General features: G+C 39.5%; 1 protein-coding gene across 3 annotated transcripts in view; it reads right to left on the bottom strand.

The window, feature by feature from the left end:
• Window positions 1–278: 278 nt before the first annotated feature.
• Window positions 279–21,402, bottom strand: part of CNTNAP2 (contactin associated protein 2) — a 1,147,495-nt gene continuing 1,126,371 nt past the window's right edge. For all 3 annotated transcript variants that reach the window (XM_065052115.1, XM_065052117.1, XM_065052116.1), the window contains exons 23-24: window positions 11,720–11,791; window positions 279–10,785 (exon numbers count right to left, since the gene is read on the bottom strand). In XM_065052115.1, the coding sequence (XP_064908187.1) occupies window positions 10,586–10,785; window positions 11,720–11,791 (272 nt within the window). In that variant the 3' untranslated portion in view covers window positions 279–10,585. The remainder of the gene's footprint in view (window positions 10,786–11,719; window positions 11,792–21,402) is intronic.

The following is a 21,402-nucleotide window of genomic DNA, read 5'->3' as shown; positions in this document are numbered from 1 at the left end:
TACTATATTTTATCAAATCCTCTTTTAAAAATCTCCAGCCAGTCATTTGCATTACCAACCACTTTTGTTTCCAAATAAAATTGGGTCCAAATTATCAGAAAAACAGAAACACTTGTCCTCTCCCTGGAGCCACTGACACACAGAAACCTGAAGAGCACTCTGCACATCATCTCAGACTTTCATACAGCCAGAGCTTTTGGTTTTTTTTTGTTAAATTAAGATTTCAAATATTCAAAGCAACTGTACACACACACAAAAAAAAACCCCAAAACAAGTCCTCATCTGGCAAGGCTCTTTTAATGTTGTACTTTTACCAAACCACAGTACATACTTCAAATAAGGCCTAACAGATTATACTCTTTATAAATTTACAAACAGTTTATTCTCCTTAAAGAGATCATGTTACTTTTATCAGTCTTCTGTATTTCAATGAATTATATGTTTATTCAAGCATAACATAGCAAATGTAGCCATAAATCTGTAGACTAAATGTCTATAACAGAGGAATCTCAGATACACTATATTTTCAGATTAGGATTTTTTTTAATATACACATTTTTGTTTAAATAGGGTAACGGTCCCATCCTGGTTATGCTTCCCATGGGAAAATTGTGCTCAAGAAAGAAACTTGTGGACTGGAATAACTGCAAACAGACAAGGTCTTGGTTCACCTGCCAGGAAACTGGGCCAGCTTTTTAGGCACATAACCCTGGGATTGGCTTTCAACCTGATCTGGAGGGAAGGGCTGAGAGGCTGGTTTTGCTTTCCTAGTAGCTAATGGCCCTGGTCCTTTCCTGGGTGCAGACAACTCCACAGCAGCAGGAATTAGGCTGACAGGAAAGCACAACTGCATTTCTGACTCTAACCAAGAGCCCAGGTTGTTGAGAGCTGGCTGGCCGGTAGAGACGTGGTGTACAAACAGTATTTAAAGAAAAAGGACTAAAAGAAAAAAGGAAGTAAAATGGCCTGCCTCAGTAGCAATTTTGACTGTCTTTTGCTACTGCTGTGTTCATGAAGCTATTAATACTTCTGAACCCTCATTCATGTTCTAGTCTCTCCTGACCCCTTTTTCTGCTCATGAGGCTATATACCCATAGCCATGCTGTGGCTAGCTTGCTATCTTGCCAAGCAATGACAGAGAAATAGGAGCACCTCACTGAACTGTGAAAACCCCAACAGCCTGCTGAAGAAACTGTGTTTCAAGGCTTTCATACTGATCGACACCATAGGCTGTGCCAAGCAGGTGTTTCTGAAGTGCTGAATGACACGGATGGCTTCAATCCATCTCTCAAAGACTGAGAAGTTCCTGCTTGAGCCCAGTGTGTCCCTGCCAGAGAACCAATGCGGAAAGGAAAAAAAAAAAAGAAGACACTGATACAGAACCCAAATCTAAACCATGCAAATTATAGCTGGATAATAAAAATCAAAATCCAAGCCCACACCCCAAGTCCCCCTTGCAACAGAGAAGGCTGGTTGCTTTCTAAAACTCCAGAACCAGTCACTCTGTATCTCCTAAATAACAAGAGTTTGGCAATAATTACCATGCACAAAGTAAAGGCCACTTATAAAACATCTCCATAAAAATATCTATTTATCTCTATATCTCTATTTATATATGTCAGTAAGAAGCTTCAGACTGAGCACAGCCCAAGCACTCCATAATGGGGAAGAATCTATTTAATCCCCATGAAAGGAAGTGCTCTTAGTTAAAGTTGGCATCCACATATAGGATTGAATCAGTACAGAGATTTCCAGCAGGCTCCTGGTAATTAGCACTGTTCGAATTGGGTAGCAGGCTGATGGAGGAGCTGAAGCCTTTCAAGAATATTGTGCCAAATCATGCTGTTGTATCAGAGAACTCCTTGGGCTCAGAGTGCTCAATGCATTGTTCAGTTCACTAGGACTGAAGATATTTTATGTGACACCTACCCAGCACACTGATGGGTCTTGATCTACTGAAAAGCAGAGAAAAAGAAAAGATACTCCTTACCAGTGTATGAGTGAGATCGACCACGCAAAGCAGGTTTGTGGAAAGCCACTTCCCTGGGCTTCAGAGTTAATGGGAATCAAGTGATGTCTTAGCCTTCTTTATCCAGGCGACTCTGATCCCTTACCTTAAGTAGCTGGGAGCTTCAAAATATTGGACACAATGCAGGAGTTGCAATGCGGTGAGTATAATATCTCAGGTACTCCAAATACAAAAGCATTTTTTTTCTGTCTCTGAGAAGCTAGTGCAATGAAAATAAAATTCTTTAAGAACCAATGTTGAGAATTTTCTTGGATGTGCTAGTAACTGAAACCTGTAAGAATGCTTATCAGGTGCCCTGGTTGAGATGGACCTTTAAAACTCCAAGAGATGAAAACCATTAGAGGCTTTTATAATGTCACTATATTTGTGTCCTCTTTTAGAGGCTACAAGTGGCCTTCTACACACGCCACAAAAGCACAAGGGAAAGGGATGTCTGAGGGTTAATTGTGAAATCTTGTGGCTCTAAGGAAACAGAAGTTGGTGTTTGCTAGGCATTTATTTTAGTATTGATATCTCTCGGGAAAATTTGAACCAAGCAGAAGAAAGCGAGTACGCTTAATGGAAAGAGGTGCAGCTGCCTCATTTTCAGATTCTCATTGCCAGATGGTACCATGATTTTGAACCAAATATAAATCAGTTATAAAATAATGCTGGGGATGCCAGAAACCAAACTTTTACTTTCAGTCACTGAGTATTATAAATAGATAAAAAACAGCTGCAAACATAACAGATGACAGGAATTTAGTGGCATAAAACTCTCCCACTACAATAATCACATTTTAGGAAGGTGAGAAGCTTCACCTCGGTCAAAGTAGCAAGCCTTGCTGAGACGGAGTTTAAAGATGACAGTAAAAGATCATGAATTTATTGGTGAGAAGGAATATTTCTGAAGGGGAACAAGAGATGAAGAAAAACAAAACCAAACAGAACTGTCAGACATTTCTTTCCATGCTGGCCTTGGAGTGGTGGGTAAGGGGTTCCCAAAGAAAGAAACATTAGATGTGTATAGAGATCTTACTCCTATACCAGGAACTGTGTAACAAAAGGGACTTTAGGTTGTGTTTCAGGGTGTGCAGCAAGGGGGATTGATTTCTCTTTGCTACCTCACCCTGTTGCAGTAGTTTATGTTTCAGGGATAAAGGTCTTGTTAGTGCAAGTTACATAAGAAAACTCTGCAGACAGACCTTGATTTTATAACGGAAATAAATTACAATAAGCCACTGATACGTGGCCAGTGCTCTACGATAGCAAACCATAGATTTTAAAGTATCTATCCAATAGAGATTTTTAAGACAAAGCTTGTGAATTTATTGACTCTGCCAAGGTCAGACTCCTTCAGTGACGTGAGGATGTGCAGTTAAGTGTGAGGATGTGCAGTTTAGAAAATAGACATTAGCATACAGGGGATGACTACCTCACCTTTATTCGGCCAAATTTATTTATCTTGCCTACCTTCACATAGATTGAAAGAAATACTACATAGACTTGGTTGGTTGCTCCATTGCTAATCAAAGCTATGACTAAATGTCAGAGGGCTGTTAGGCTGGAAGTTTTCCAGATAAAGCCTGCTTCCACTAGACGTGAGTCATCTAAAGTTACTGCTTTTTGGCTGATTCAAGAGTTTGTTGACTTGCTCCAGTGACTCTTTCAGTCTATCTTAAACAAGAGTCTGTTGATAGCCAGTGGGGGGAAAAAAGTGACTGGACAGGATGCTAGATAATCTTATCTAGCCTCTCTTTCCCGTGGAAGGTTGGACCGGAAGGTTGAACCAGAAGGTCTTTTGTGGTCCATCCCAACCTGGGCTACTCTGTGGTTCTGTAAGATGGGGGAAAGAGGACAAGACAGGGACAGGTAGGAACACATCTGAGAATTATCTAAGCAAGGACAGACATGCAGGTAGAAGAAGAGCTTGGGACTTGTGATTCTGTGCTCTCACCAGCAGCCTAGAGCAGCCTCCTTAAGTTTCATGTCTTCAGCTGTATTCTCATAACAGCCTGTTTTAAAGCATGTAAAAGATGGCAGAACCTCAAATATTTTGGCCAAAAAGGCAATGCAGACATGGTGTACCAGCACTGTACCCATCCCAAATCCCTAACTGGAAGGCGAGAAGAAATTCTTTCTGGTATAGTTTATTGTTCAGGATGCTAAACACTCTGTCACATGCTTTCTGCTCTAGTGCCATTCCAGTAATTTACTTTTCTTGTTAGAAAATGTCATCTACACCTTGACACAGGTTTTCAATAAATAAGAATCCTAGAGCAGCCCTTTGCTAGAATCCTGAATGCCAGCTGTTTAATATTATCAGTATAAATACCTCTAGGTTCTAATAATTAATCTCTGACCCTTGGGGACAGAGGAATTAATGCTTTGAAATTTGAGGAAATAGCCATTTGCTATTCTCTATTACCCTATTACATATCAAGTAAGAACATAGATCTATGGTAAAACAAAGGGTACACAATTTTTCTTATGTTTGTTGTTTAATCCAGATGTTTTTCCATTAAGGAAAAAGTAGCAGTGGGAGCATAAGCAGACACTATTGGAAGTTGCTGCATCACAGGAGTGGGATGCACTGAATTTGTAACTTGATTCTGTGTATGTTTCCAGAGTATATCTTAAGTTTTTTTTCAAAAACCAGTTCTGGTTGTACTTTGTATCATGTGGCATAATTGCTTAATTTTTCTCATATGATGTTTTGAAAATAGAAAACTAGTCAAAATAAACACTTGTCTGCGAAAGAACCTGTTGATACCAAGCTTTTCGATGTGAAGTAACTTTTTTAAAAAACCTCATTTGTTAAGAAGCCACGAATCAGCCACTTTTCTTCCTGGTTCTTATACTGTTGGCATAATCAATGGTTTGAGCACAGTGCTTTGAGAAGTCTGCTTATATAGGGTGTTAAAAGAAGCGTGTTACGGATTGTTAAATAAATGCTTTTCAGTAACCAGGTCCAAGCCTGCTCTCATTTGAGGAACCATATGTGCCTACTACTGTAGGGCAAAGTCTGAGTTTATCTCCAAAATTGCACTTAATCTCAAGAGTGAGTGATTTTGCTATCACTGCAGACTCATGGACTTGAAGCAAGTTTGATATCTTATCCACCACAGACCCACATTACAGGAGTAATTACCCAAGAGCTGTAAAAATTGCATCCCAAATAACCTCAGATTTCAGAGGTGCACGTGCACACTCACACTGACTGCAGTGAAACACATATGGTGACAGAAAGGAGGGAAGACTCCCCATGTCACAGTGTACAAGTATCAGAAGGAATTTAAACTTGAACCTTTGCTCCCATGTCTTTGTTCTAGAGTTTTCCTATAAAAATGAAAAATATTTCTGTAGAAAGCATGACGCTTCTTCCAGGGGTTACAAAAGTCAGTACAAATGAACAGTCAAAACATGGTCACAAGGCATCGCAACAGGACTTTGCCACTACTGTGTTCCACAAAGTAAGTTAAGGTCTTTGATGGGGTCAGGGCTTTGGGTTGGTGGTTAAAGCAATTCACACTGATGCTTCTTTGCTTAGATTTCATGCTCTCCCATTCAAGTGCACTTAACATAATTCTTTTATAAAATGCTTCACATCATAAAAACTTTTTAAAGCCTCATAAGGTAGTTTGTAAAAGGAACAGAAGTAAGTCTGTTGACCCAGGTATACGTTTTTCTTGACAACTTCAATAAAAGGCTCACATTCACAAAGGAAAGGACAGAGCTATGGTAGGAAAGGAAGGCAAACGACCCACACTCAGCCATTTGTAGTAAGTCTTGTGAAGCTGGCAATACTACAGAGCCTGCAATAATAAATGTGAGCGGAACTGATGGCAGAGTGCTTGCTGAGATCTGCAAAGTGATCAGAAAGGGAAAAATCTCAGAAAGGCAGTCAGGGTTGCATCATGCAGGATGAACATACATGCACTTCAGTACATCTTCTCTGGTTTTAGCACCCTCTCTTCTGATGTATAACTGTGTTCTGAGGTCCCTGTTCTCATGTATTTTGGGTCTTTTCTTAAGAGGCCTTTCCAACTTCTGGCCTTTCCAAACTGACTTCCTGGTAGGAAAAATATAGACAAAAATCAGAATATACAAAGTATGAGGAAACAGCTGTTAGGGTAATTAAAACTACTTTTTTTGTTTGTTTGTTTTAATTTACCAATCTGGTTTCTAATAGAACATTAGTTAGATGAAAAGACATTCACAGAAGATATTAGGTGTACATACACACTGTCCTTCTTTCATTCTAGTTTACATGCTGTTGCTTTTAGAAGGCAAGGTTTCTGTTTCTTTTCTCTACAATGGATAATGAAATCTGATTGACAGAATTTAGGTTCTGCTTTTCAAAAATCACACCCTTTCAGGATCACCATGCTTGATGGAACGTTAAATCATTTAAGGGAGAAACCATATTAAAAGCTGTTGCTTGTCAAACTGAGATAGCTTCACATTTCAACATATACCCAGGAAATTAGATGCATCTGCCATTGAAGGGCACCATTTTAATGAAAATGTAATTATTTACTAGACTCTCAAACGGAATTCTTATCACTACAACAAACTTGTACATATACCTCATATACCACTGCTTTTGCGGTCTTAGTAAAATATTTATGATGACCATCTTTTCACATACACCATGCTACCAAGAGCATGATATTAAAATGCTGCCATGCCTTTGAAGTGGTAACTGCTAGAAGAGATAAATAAGGTATAAGTAATGTTTAAGACAGGAAAAAAACAAAGCAGAAATAACTCCAGTACCAGTTAAAGATACATATTCCTATTTAATACATCTGAATTTTCTATCAGTATATGGAATAAGCGGTGTGTGAAAGACCTGATTCAAAACCACCAGATTGGATTGCGGACTTCCCCTTGAGGCTGGGTTGACATCAAAATCTTTACCTGGTGGTCTGTGTGTGTTGTGAATGAGGATCTGAAATATTGCTCACATTATTTCACTAAAACCGAGAGCTCTAGTCTCCAGTCGAGTCTTGTTCTTCACAACACTGGTGGCAGTTTTGCCACCAATTCCCGTGGAATCAGGAATGAGCCTTTTAGAAACACAACTGTGACACTTTGGTTCTCCAACCAGTACAAAAAGCTACATTTTCCTGCACAGTTCAAATAGGTGAAACAACTAAAAAGAGGTGACAAAACACTGACTATTTTAATATTCCTTAGGGAAAATACAGAGTTTTATAAAAGCAGAATCCACTCTCCACTCCACCAGATTTTCCCACTACAGGTGTGTGGCTAATACCTGTCAAACAACATGGACTTTTGGCACAAATAAGAGTGGGTGAAGTAAACTGTAGACGTTGTTTCAACCTCCGTAATAGGTCTGCAGATGAAGAAGTCCTCAGAATAGACATAGTGCTAGCAAAATATACAAGCTACTTCTCTGAGCCTTCTCCTGCTTTACTGTTAGGCTGCTGAATGACCACTGCCTAGAATTAAATGTACGCCATTCTCAAAAATGAAATACAAAGGAGACAGGTGGGAATTCACCTACAGTCACCAAATGCCTATACAGAGATGCGCTGTTAGTCTACAATACCATGTCTGCAGTCCAATTTAAGAAGAAACAACGATTCTAATACTTAAGAGAGTATCTAGAGTTATAAAAGTGACTGTATCATGAAAATAATGACAAGATTGAAGATTACCAACACTTTAACACAGCACTAATGAACTTCACATAAAGAGGTCCATGGTGTCCAGTCAATGGAGAGACGCAGATGCTTACAACCTGATTTCAGAAATTCAAAACTTGTTTTTCAAATTTAAGACGCTAATTTACAACCATTTTTTGTGCTGTGGTCAAAGGTTGTTTTCCAGAAATTCTGCCTTATGGGGTTGTGGGAGATTAGTTGGTAAACTTTTAGAAAATTAGTGAATAGGTATCACAGGCCTTGCTACCATAACCCAGACAACTGCCCCTGGCTTCACTGGGGACCTGGTTAGGCACAGATGGCAGAATTTGGCAAATTTGCGCTGTGGCTGCTAAGTCTGTCTCTCCCACATGAAGCAGCTGAGGACTCTAATCTCTCAGGACACACAAGTCTGATTCTCCTCCCAGACATTAAGTTCAGCTTAGTAAGTAACTTTTTGCTGCAAACCATATCCCAAACTATGCAAATGATGCTACATTCACTTCTCTTGTTAACTCAAAGTTGCAGGCAAGGATGTTTTTCAGAGTGGACTAAAATAACGGTAAAAACAAATTAAACCTAAGATAATATAGAAAAGATAATGCCTTTTCAATCCTACAAAGACGTGTGTGATTGCTATGTATTTTGCAAAAGTTAGTGATGCAGCCTAGATCTACCCCATGTTGATACTCTCCAAGGGGTGGAGATTTATCTTACATTCATGATTAAACAAGAATAAAGACTCATCTGCTCAATTAAACACAAGAGAGGGAGAAGTTAATACTGGAGGCAAGGCAAAAGACTGCAGAACACAAGAGTGACAGAGGTGACTTTTATGCCTACCTAAACCTCTATGCCACATAATGTTACCTGAGAAACAGTCATTTTTTTTTTAAACTGGCAACGTTTTTGTATGCTAATACCAAATCCACAAACAGAAGAAATCAATTAGTTTGGTTTGTTCTGATGTCTGTGTTCAATGAATCCAGAAGAGAACTTCAGGCTACCGTCCTTAAAACCCAAATTACTCAGTCTTGTCTGTCTGACAAATTGTGCTTATAAATTTGTTGTCTGGTAAGACATGATTTTCTTTTTTTCATTTTAAAGCATCAACTAGAACAACGAAAGATACAACCAAAAATATAAGGAAATTAAAGATGCCAGCATTGCTCAGTGTAGTAGACTGCGGATGTGTGTTAAAATAAATCTTTCTTGTACAGAAAAATGGATTAAATCTGTGTATAATAAACTCAGAAATATTAAAGACACAGCAAATCTAGCAACATAAACCCTTCTAAAGTGAAACTCTTGGTATTGTTTCTGTTCTTTTAGCACAAAAGAAATGCCCTGCAATACATTAATTCCTTCATTCTGTTTCACTGTAAAACCAGTCCATTAAGGCCTTAAATTCCTATCAAATCAGACCACTGGAGAACCACAAAGTAAGAGAGCATGCTAAAGCTGTTTTATTGCCATAAAGGGATATTAAGTCTTCAGGCTGCCCCTTTGCGTTCCCTACAAGCTGCCTGCCTGCTTCTCAGATGATACCTAAAACTTCCCAGGCCTGAAAGGGGGTATGGGGTGCAACGCTGCAATTGGAATTAGCCTTGCTATTCTTAAAAATGCCCTACAAAGACAGCAAAATAGGTAAATCTCTGTATTGAAAAGTAACTCTCCACTGTGCACTCTGTTTCTCACGTGCTCTCTGGGCAGAGCTTCCGAGCCTCCTTTGCCTTAGGTTCCTGCCTTTGCGAACACTACTGGCAGAGGCTCTCCTCGCAAAGGGACTGAAACAAAGGATTTAAAGAATAAATTGCTATGCTAGAGTTAGAAAAAAAAGTATTATGTGAAGCGTGTGGGTTCATATGCATTGACTAGAGCTGTGCTATTATTTCTGTGACAGCCTATAAAAAAGAAACAGAAGCAAACAAAGTCTGGCTCTAATTCCCTACTACACTGCTTACGCCTAAGTACAGTATATGCCAATATGCCATAGGCAGAGCCAAGTTTAAACTGACACCTGCCTCATGTCACCAGTGCCATAACTAAAGACACAGGAACAGATTAGGTCTACAGACTCACACAGCATCATCCTCCCTCAGAGACGAACAAAATAATAATAATAATAATAATAATAAAAACCCCAAAGCTTAGTGTGCTTTATGATCACCCTCTCTGGTAGCAGGAGTTGCAATAAGAGTATTTTTACACTGCTGATGGGAATTGTATGCAACCAACAAGTGCCTGGCTCAGGAAGACTGATCCTGCCAGGGCTGGTATGGGCTGATGATACGCTGAAAAACTGGTGAGTATGATTTGCATTAATCCTCACTTCCGTGTCCCACCCCCAGCCCTGAACTCCTGGCTCAACACCACCAAAATGAATGGTGATATGGACAAGGTGCGGGGCTGAGGGCAGCCTGTGGGGAAGTGGCCGGCCATGAAGGAACAAAATGCTAGGAAGAAAGGCCTGCCACTTGCTCTCAGGACAGAACTGCCAATGTTTTAAACGCCTTTTAAAAAATGTAAAAAAACGGCTCCTTTTTCTTGTAGCAAGTATCCAGAACACTTCTAAACACCCACAGAAATAGAAAGGAATTACTGAAAATTTTAAACAATGCTGAAGCTGCAAAACTGCTCTTTGTTTTAGTTGCTCGGATATGAAAGGGGCAATTTGCTGTAAATAAATATTAAAAAGTATTTTTTCTTAAATGCTTGAGATATAATTTTTTTCCTCCAGTCTCAGTGGTATTTTCGTGTCACTTGCTCCTCCAGTTGTGCTGATCTTTCTACCGTACATATGCTCAAGTGTCTGACACAGAGTGTTCTCGCCCCATTGCAAGAGTAATCCCAGTCCCACCCTGGCCCAGCTTCTGTCCCACCCCAGGCCCCATCCTCCAGGGCCTTAGATAAGCCATTCCTTCTTGCTCTCGTCAATGGTTTCCGTGAAGTTGGGATCATTGTTCATGATGGCAGCGTCGGCACTCTCAGCTGACTCTGCCCCTTTGGCCTCATTGGTGTGGTAGGTTCCCTTGTGGCGAAACATGTAGCGGATCAAGAACACCAAGGTGCAGAGGATGGTGAAGATCACCACTGCGATGACGCCTACGCAGAAGAGGAAAGATGCCACTAGTGAGCAGAACACCAAATTTTGACAAAAATAAAGGATCTCACAACTCTGAGCTGATCCAAAGCTACCTGGGCAGTTCAATGTTACCATAGTTACTTGGTTTCCACTACTCTAATATTTATACATAGCTTAGTGGATGAAAGGACAAACCTACCACCAGTATGTCATTTTATAGGCATTTATATGACTGAAAGCTATGAGGCTGATCTTTATAATTTTTTTAATATGCCTTCAGTATTTGATGTGGCAAATTTCAGTGGCAAATTTCTCCCATTAAGAGTTATGGTATAACATTTCTGTACTGCAGTACAGGGCAGAGAAAATTGCGTGGTGTATGCATAAAATTAATCAGGATCTTTATTTCTGCAAGCAGCTGGCCAGAATGTACTCAGTTGAATGCTAATTCAAAGTTCAACTCTGGTATTGCTTAACACCACCTAGCACACTGAATGGGCCTTTTCTGGCACGTAAGTTATAGGAGAACTTGGCTCCTAAAACACAACGCAAGATCATGAGGGATTTTTGTCAAGAGCCATTAGTGTTTGACACAGATTCACACTGAATCTGCTGTAACTGGAAATGTGCCCATGCCATTTCATAGAAATTAATCACTCTGTTAACGTAAGTAACTACAGCAAAGTAGCTCCCCACATGGATGCTTAATATGTGGATTACATAAATGAGTATTTTGATTTGGTTAAAACTGAGTCTGAGGGGACAAACTAAGTGAGAACAAATCATTCCACTAGGACAATGTGCTGGAACTGACTTACAAAAATCTCTGTTCTGTTCAGGTGTAGTTTTCCCACATAGTCAGCTCTTAACGAATAGTCTGAATATGTTACCAACTGCAATTCGGCTGTCACTGTCATGTGCAAAGTTTCTTAGAAAAGCAGACATTTTTCCTACCTCCAATAATGGCAGAGTTTCTGTTAACTCCATCTCCTATAGCTTGACCGTTGTATGGGAAATCAGCGCTGGCTGTAAATAAGGAATTAAAGATTCATGTTGCAGTATTAGTGAAACTTCACACAGTAGTTCAGACTACATCCAACATCCTCAGATACAATTTAAAAAAAAATCACGATCACTAGATATTTATCCAAAGAAGAAGGAAAAATCTTTTACTATTATCTAATCCCTCAGAACTTCTTGCTTCCTCCTCTTAAGAAAAATAAAAATAAAATAAAGGAGGTTACCCTCAGTAAGCATTGCTGTTAACACAGAACGTCACTTTGTTACCCTGCTAACACAAATTCAGCAAGCTTCTTCAGCACAAAACCAAACAAAACCAGTACAGGTTTAAAGAATCAGTACAGGTTTAAAGTAGAATTTGGATGGTGGTCTTGGTTTTAACCCCCAGAAAACATCACAGAGGCTTTTCAAGGCCAATCTCATCAAACCTATCATCAACATTTTCTTTATAGTCAGACATACCAGCTAGACACTGCAGCGACTAAGCAGGCCCAGAGAGCTCAGCGAGTGGTTGCAATCATTCTCTTCTTTTCCACTGGACTATGGCATTGATTTTGAAATAGAAAAATTGTTGGTAGATGTATTTAACTGAAGACTGGATAAGCTGTACCCTGCTGCAACTGCTGGAGAACCAGGAGTGCTGTTGTGAAAAAATGAGCTTAGATGTTCATGCTTTTTTAAAGCATCTATGGCAGTGTTGGCAATTATCACCATAATTCATGAAATCCTGTTCAGTTACTCTTGTGTCAGCAGGAGACCTGCTTACCTGCTTTTATATTATGGTTTGGTTTAGTTTGACTGAAAAATTGTATCTAAAATCTCAGGCAAATGTGGAGGTATAGAATACCTTTTGCTACAGAAGTGTCTACACCAGTTTTTTACTGAATGTATTATTACCGATGGATAGAGGAGGAAGAAAAGCACTCATTACTTTCTTTCTTAGGTGGAAGATCCCTTGAAATTCTTCTAGGCAGCAGTAGCTTCTCAAATGATCAGAAATAGCTACAGACCAGGGGTCTAAGAACTGCAAAAGGGTAACGTCTGCCACAGCAATTAGGTAGAAGAGAATGTATGAGGGCACATTCCTTGACCCTTCAAGGTGAGCTTAAAAACAGAGCACTGTCACCAATAGGCACCAAGTGCAGTTATTTCAGATAGCAGTTATGTCATTCAAACACATAGTGATTCATCTCTGACCTTACTACGGTCACATTCCTCAGCAATATCAAGCAACTTTGTTAAGAAGGCAACTGAGATTATTTCTTCCATCATTGCTGAAACTGAGGAACTAAACAAGGAAAGAACATGCTAAAGGAGGCTGACCAAGGGGCAACAGTAATACTGATGCTCTGGTAAAAGCAGGTTGTAAAGAGTAACTCCTAAAATGTTTTAAAATTACTAGACAGATAAAATTAGTATTGTTACTACTGACGCTCATGTTTCATGGGAATCTACATCACAGTGGTATAATAACTAATTTGCATAGCTGTAATATGCAGATGAAGTACAGGACCAATTGCTAATGGCCAAGTGTGTTACCTTCATTTCTCTGTCGCAGTTGGGAACACCTCTTTCCTGTTCAGATTCTTCCATTATCATTGTGACATCAATTTTTACTACATCTCAGCAAGTGCTTTCACACTGCCTGATACTTCTACCTCAACAGTTTCAAGTCATGACTTGCCCAGAGCAAATGTGTGCCATGGAGCTGCAATTCCTATGTGTAGTTACTCTGCAAAGCCCACGCGGACAGCAAGTGGGTTGAGAATGGAATGTAAGGTGGGTTTGAGAAGGATACTGCAGGAGTTTTGTCCTACATACTGTGTGATTTAATTGTCAGCTGAGGCCACAAATAGGACTATTCAGTTTTCCTTTATTACCTGCCCTACAAAGTTGGTTTCGAACAGCTGATTTCCATTTGGTTTGGGGACTGTACTGGAAAGGTTTCCTTACCTTAAGAGCTTTTTCTGAATCTTCCTTACGTTTCTCTGTGTGAATCAAAATATAAAAAACAGAGCAGAGAGCTAGCCTGGAAAACCCTGGCGCAAGAGATGTGCTGCCAGTTCCCTGAAATCCTCTGCTCACACAGTTGTGGCACAGAGCCAGCGGTTTGCTGTCAGGACACATCAAAAACATTTTCCTAAAATCTGCAGCTAGTGTGAGGACAGACTAAACTGCACCAGCAAATGCTGAGCTCATCTGTGGCTTATGAACATCACTTCATCTGATTCCCTTCCAGTATCCAAGCTGGGCGATGCTGTTCTTTGCAACATGTATTCCCACAGCAGGCAATTGGGTTTGCTTCAAACACTATCATCCTGAAGCTAACTTATGTAAAAGGACACAGCATATTTTGCTTTTTCTTTAATGGGATGCTGTTTACGAAGCCATAGTTGCAATAAGCACAGAGTAAATCTACAGAGCCTGTTATTAGATTTTGCACTTTTCAACTTTCTGTTATTAGTCTCAGGGTAAATGGGGTTAAAGAAACTTTGTGGCACTTAAAAGAGTGATTAAAGACTGACTGCAGGCAAAATCCATGTTTTGGTCATCATTTTAATGACATTTGAAATTTTAGATGACCACAAAAATGCAGTAGGAGACCTACCATCATCCAGCACGCTTGGCATGGTCATTGCCACAGCCAGCTGCACTTCAGCAGCACTCGCTGAATGGAAAGGGGAGACAGGACTGAATAAACAGACCATGATTAGGATTTAGATGTTAAAGATGACAGATGTGGTTGTTTAACAGAGTGAATAATAATGTTGCTTCATTACAGTAGGCATGATTTTGCATCTGCCATTTGCAGAGGCAGGGTTTTTACAAAGCCTTCTGCAAATTCACAAAATTGAAATCCGAAATGGCCCTGTTAAAGTACAAAAGTAGTCCAGGAAGTAGGTGTGGGCAGAGAAATCAGAAAAAGGCTGTTCAGTAAATGCAAGGGGAAAACCAACAACAAATGGGGAAACTTTTCAGCTAGAGAGCAGTACTGAGAATTACAAAGTAAAAGGCAAATCTCATTTTGACATACACTGCCAGGACTGTTACATATAAGCCATTGGAAGTAACTCTTTTAGTTAAAATTTTTTACTGAGTGGGCAAGTCTTAGTTAAAATACACCATGCTACAAAGGAAGATACCATTTATATTTGCTCCAAAAAAGGAACGGTGGACATGATCACAAGTCTAAAATAAACAATGGATGAAACCTGTGAAATGCTAGAAACTGAGTTTGTTCAGCCTGGAACTAACATAGGTTGCGAGGCTGCTGTGACCTGTCAGCTTTACAGATGCCCACAATTATGAGAAGCGTTCTCCCATTATTAAGACCATCTATATTTTAACATAAATACGAACCAGAGACACAACTGTAACAACCGGATGTCGTGATCACAGAGCAGTCCTTATTAAAGCCTGCAAGTACAGAAACTAATAGCTTGACTCTTGATAGTAGAAACTAATGGTCAGTCACAGTCAATTTTCCCTTCCTAAGGGGACTGGATTACAAGAGAAACTCTGAATACATGCACAGAAATGATGGAGCAGGAGTAAACAACTCCATTACACAGCCCTGCATCAAAGGTGGACACCACAATCTGTAGACTCTACTTGCCCTTTCTTGCTCATCCCACTGCCCATGTTTGTCTCATCCACTGCTCTCCTCCCAAGCCTGGCTCTGTGAAGAGCCATGACAAGTAAACTACGGCAATTCAGAAAAAGAAGAAAACAAACCGAAGCCTTATTAAAAATGCTGTGTGCTTTTACGCTGCCAAGGCAAAAAGTTAAAGTTCCCCCCTTTTTTTTTAACTTTATTAACACATCTATTTTTTTCCTACTTCTCCAAGCTGAAAACGGAGAAAGGAGGAAAACTGCCCTTCCTCCTGCTTTTCTAGGCATTTGAGAGCAGATTCTGAGGGAGCACTGTTTAACATTAAACTCTGTTAACAGAGTTTAATTAAAGTACCACTGATATCAGCTTAAGTATACAACTGAGAATTTAGCTGCAGCTAGTATTAAGCATTTCCAAGTTAAAAAAAAATACCCACACCCAACCATAAAATATTTGAGAGATATTATTACCCACAACTATATTATTTGTAAAAAGTTATTTTTGTTCTAGCATGGGGGACAATCATTACTCCCTGAGTTTTTAGTGATGCCTCAACTGTAGCATTAGATGCTCACAAGTAAATCCCTAAAATGAACCATTTTTCTGTCTCTATGGAAATAGAAGTCTTCACAGTCACAGACTTAATAATGGTTTTGGTGTAAATTATGGGATACTGGAAAAAGTACACCCATATAGTAATTCTGAAGCTACCAGAACAGACATGCAGGCTTTTGACTTTAAAAATGTCATTTTCTTCTTTCTGTCATCAGTAATGCAAATTATATGGAACATGAAAACCTCAACATAAGCTCAAAATTCACAAATTTATTCAATTTTTTGCAACCTTCTTTGCTGGGAGGGAAAGGGAGAAAACAAAATGAGAAAAAAAGTTCATAAATGACTAAAAGTCCTCCAATGCATCAGTGCTATTAGGAACAATTATTTAAACTAAGTTTTTTTAGGTATGTTCTGTAAGATCAAAAACATTTTGAAGGCTTCTGTTATTTTTTTTCCTAAGAATTTTTCACTGAATTGCAAGCGTTTTTACTGAGTTATTGGTGAGCTCTGCTGAGAGAGACAGTCATGCACAGATAGGACAGAAAACAAAAACCCCACATTTTTACATTTTCATTGTGAAGGGTCTCCAATTGTGTCTTTTTATTCTAATGTGAAATGTGCATAAATTTAAAAATCCTCTGAAATCATGGCTTAGTAGAAAATTGTCCTCTGAACAACCCTTCTGTATGCAAATGCCTGGGACAGTGTGGGAAAGTAAGCGCAGATTATAGGAGAGAGAGCAGTTGGATGTTTCTGTTAAAACAGCATGAATTTTGGAGCGAACAATGGAAATGCCAACAATGAACAACGGCAGCGCTGGAGGGAAATCCACTGAATGATGTTCCAATGATTGACCACTCCACGGTCAATGAACTAGTACAATGCCAATTCTCACCACTAGACATGACAGTTGGCAACTCAGTAAGTCATGATAGTTGTTTCTGAACCAGCTGTGTTATTAGGCCTTGAATTTCATCCTACAGGTGAACTTCGCTGTCCGCAACCTTAAGCAGAAGAGGAAATGGAGTTTTATGAATGGCTTGCTTTGAAAGGGCAGTACAATATTCTTTCAGTTTTAAAAAGCAATCTTCCTAGCAAAGGGACAGAAAAACCTGTGCCTTATTAGGAGACCAATCTTTGCAGCTTAAACTGTCCCAAATCAATTCTAGATGAAATATGGAACACGGAACACATTCCTGTTCTGTTGGCTGGGAGGCGTTAGACGCTTCTCCTCTGCTTTGCCCTTTGTATGGTCATTTCCCAATAGTAACTTTTACACTTCACAGAATCACAGAATCATAGAATGTTAGGGACTGGAAGGGACCTCAAAAGATCATCTAGTCCAATCCCCCTGCTGGAGCAGGAACACCCAAATGAGGTTACACAGGAAAGTGTCCAGGCAGGTTTTGAATGTCTCCAGAGAAGGAGACTCCACAACCTCCCTGGGCAGCCTGTTCCAGTGTTCTGTCACCCTCACTGAGAAGAAGTTTCTTCTCAAATTTAAGTGGAAACTCCCGTGTTCCAGTTTGTACCCATTACCCCTTGTCCTATCATGGGTTGTCAACACAGAAGAGCCTGGCTCCATCCTCCTGACACTCACCCTTTACATATTTATAAACATTAATGAGGTCGCCCCTCAGTCTCCTCCACACTAAAGAGCCCTAGCTCCCTCAGCCTTTCCTCATAAGGGATGCTCCACTCCCTTAATCATCTCTGTTGTCCTGCGCTGGACTCTCTCAAGCATTTCCCTGTCCTTATTGAACTGAGGGGCACTTCCTTTTGCATAGAAGCAAGTAATTGTACAAAGCAGTGGAAGGCAAGCCCAAAACATTTTATTAACTAGTACTTGTATACTACAGGATTTTCTTCCTTAGTTTAAAAGGACAGCAGACATTTAGCATAATTTTTGCATTGTGTTTATCGGCAATCTGAACTTCAGCAAGTTCTGTCTCAGAAGCAGCATTTTGAACATTTGCTTTGCCAAATTTCCAATTCATTTGCAGCACATTAGAGCATCCTCATCACTCAAAGACCTAAACTCACCTGTGTTTTAATTCCTGGTATTAACATCTCTCTCACAGTGGGTCTCACTACAACTCCAGATAAGAACTGTATTAGTCATGCTGGCCTAAGCTATCACTTTCATGAAAATTTTATCAGCAGTGCTTACATTTCACCTGTTAAGGAAGACAAACAAATACTTCCTTTTATAATTAATGTAGAATACGAAACTCTTTGGTGGTCTCAAAGGAACAGCAGAGTTAAGTGCTGATCAAAGCCTAGCTGTATATGGCTAATTGCTGACAATGGACCCACAGGGAATACCTGAAAGAAACAAAGAAACAAACAAAAAAACAACAACCAAACCAAACCAAACCAAACCAAAAAAATAAAATATCCAACCCAATGAACAAGAATACAAAACAAAACTGTAAACTTATGACAGCTAGAAAAAAAAAAATTATGGACTCTGTTTATTGAGGTCATTGGAAGAAAAAGCTTCTCACAGGCAGAATATGAACAACAATATCAGGTTCTGCACTTTCAGCATTCATGCGCTTACAAAAAAGAAAGGCTTGGACTGGGAATGAGGAATGAGTCAGACTGGCTAATTTAAACCTAAATAAACTTTAATACCTGTAATGACCTGACTGTAGTCTCAAATAACCTCTTACACAGGAAGAGAAGTGCTTTTCAGTTTAAGGAAAGGAAAAAGAAGGCAGTTGCATGAAGTGCTCAGGCATCTAAATGCTTCCATCTCTATTCAATTTTTTCCCTAATTTATGCCATCCCCAAGTTCCTGGTTAAAGTTAGTACTTGTGGAAAAAACATAGTTTTTGCAGAGGATGGAAAACACCCTCTTTTTAATATTACCACCTTCTTGTCTTGATGTTAGGTAGCAGCATTAACATTCAAATCACTACTTATGAAATAGCTACTATGCTGGTCACTCAAGGAATGCCAGAAGAATTTACAAGCTTGGCAGTCTGTCAGCTGTCTGACATACTAGACAGTGTCAGAAATTTCACTCTGAAATTATATATTGTTAAAGATAAGAAAACACTATGCATAATTGTGTGAAGGAACTAGATGAGACTGAAGGAGGCATTTTTATCCCAAATCAATAGACTTACAGTAATTCAAAGACAATAATTAAGCCATTCAAGGATGAAGCTCTGATTGTGCCAAATTTCAGACAGATGCTCTTCCTAGTTAGCTACTCGATGAGGAGGAAAAAAGTAGAAGCTGTTGCATCTCAATGTTTACTACTCAACTTCTCGCCTGCAAGAAACACTCAGTGCTTAGAAACTGAGATAGGAACTTCTGCTAGACTTAATTGCTGTTTAAAAAAAAATGCCACCTCCCTGTTTGAAAAGAACTCAGGCAAACACTATGGACTACAGAAACAATATTTATATTGGTAGAACTAGGGATGAATGCTGGTCACTCCCAGAAGAGGAAACCTGATTTTGCTGTCAGTGGAAGAATCTGCTCACCCACAGGGCAAGTTGCAAGTGTATGTTCCATCTCTTGTATAAGAAGTATAAATATTAAACTAGCTTACTGGCAGACAAAGAGCACCCCAATGTTTACACGTTAATTTAAAAAACCCAGCCACCTTGTGTGATCAGTAACTTCAAAGAGAGAATCTGGCGTCTTTCTCTGATTGCAGTACAGGTAACCAATTCTGTTTGCTATGCTTGAAAAAGGAGGGGCATCATTTTATCCTAGCAACTGCCTTCACATCCATTTCTAATTTTGCTAGCACCTAGGAGATCAAATTTAGATATGTAAGGCTGCATCATGAACAAAAGTGGTGCACTTCTTCCGTCCCTCTCACCCAACTCACTTGCCCCTTGCAGGAAGCCCGGAGAAGAGACCCTGCTCCCCTGCTGCCCCTTAGAGGGGAGACTGAGTGCTGCATCACACCTTACCATTGACTCTCATCCTCCTGTTGTTGGATTCACTGATGCATACAGGAGGCTTTCAATGTCTGTGGTCAGGAGAATATCCTTTTGTTCACATGTTTGTAACCTGAGACCGTTTTGAGGGCTAAATGGCTGCCCTCCAAGCAAGTAAAGCCTTTGATCCTTCCTTCCCACTGTGCCGTACCTGACAAGGGCAAAAGCTATTTCCCCTTTCAGTTGCCATATCCATCCTAGCACATGTCTGACACAGCTTCTCCTCAGATGCTGCTGTTCTGCCCTCTGAGACGTGGGTACCATTGGTTCAAGGGTGGGACAACAACCCAGCCAATGGCATCTGAATCCAGAAGGTGACCTTCATCACTGTCACCAGTAACACATGAGTGGTACTTTCTTTTAGTTCAGAAATTTACTATCTTTTGCTTAGCAAAGGTAACTAGGCGAACATGTATGATATGGCCAATATTGAGCCCTCCCACTCTCTTCTGCCATCACTTGTTAAAGGATGAATTTGTAACAAAAGGGGAGTTAATCCTGCAGGCAGTTGTTTTAATTTTGATGACAGTGGTGCATGGCTTCATACAATGTCTTTGCTGGCCATGTTCAGCACAGGTTTCAAAGTAACCTGTTGATTCTTAAAAGGCTAGGCCTTTCATCTTCTACAAAACTAAAGAACATTTAGGGTTTAATAACATACAGTCAGAAAAAAAGTGACACCACTTGGAAGAACATTCCAGATGTAGCATTTAATCCCACTCCATTTAATTCTTATAATGTTGATGCTAATAAGGGTTTAACTAAATCCCACGTTAAATGCTCTAAATGCCATTCTGTTCATAATCAGAATAAATGCATCTTGCAGCTGCACAGTGCCACGGCAGCTTAGAGGTGCTAAAGCATGGTTTATCAACTGTTGTATATGCCTTGACGCTTCTGTTATCATTTGCTTTTAGTAAATTCAAGATCAGGTAGCTTGGCAAGCTGGAGCACATTTTACCTAAAATGGAGAGGCACATACATGTAGTAGGATTTTTTTAATCCTTTTTTATAGAAATAAGAAAAGTTTGGAAGTAAAACCTTATTAATAAACTGCAGAACCTTTATCTTAGATAAAAACACCCACAAACTAAACAACTCCACCCCAATAATATGTATCTGCTGATTTTAAGTACAGGGCTCTTTAGTCGTAGGAGTTTATTTACTACAAAAATAAGCATCTGTTTGGGCTTTTGTTTCCTTCTCTAAAATGAGCAAGGTGTCAGTTATTATTGACATACATCTTTGCTAACTTGAACTGAGTGCTATTAAAAAACCCCTTGGTGATTTTTTATTTTTTTTTTTTTTTTTACATACACTACAGTAATAGATATTAAAACATGCATGATGATATAGTTAAAGGCATGCAGTTATAACTTTTGTCTTCAAATGTATGCTAGACAGGTAATTCGCTGGGTTTAGACAACATGTAAAGGTAGGACATGTAACTTTTAAGTAAGATGGTAATTGATCAGGCTCTCTTT

This window comes from Columba livia, chromosome 2 (assembly GCF_036013475.1).
Source record: "Columba livia isolate bColLiv1 breed racing homer chromosome 2, bColLiv1.pat.W.v2, whole genome shotgun sequence".
In the NCBI taxonomy this organism is placed as follows: domain Eukaryota; kingdom Metazoa; phylum Chordata; class Aves; order Columbiformes; family Columbidae; genus Columba; species Columba livia.
The sequence above is the reverse complement of the archived record's forward strand: the minus strand, read 5'-3'. Positions and strand labels throughout refer to the sequence as shown.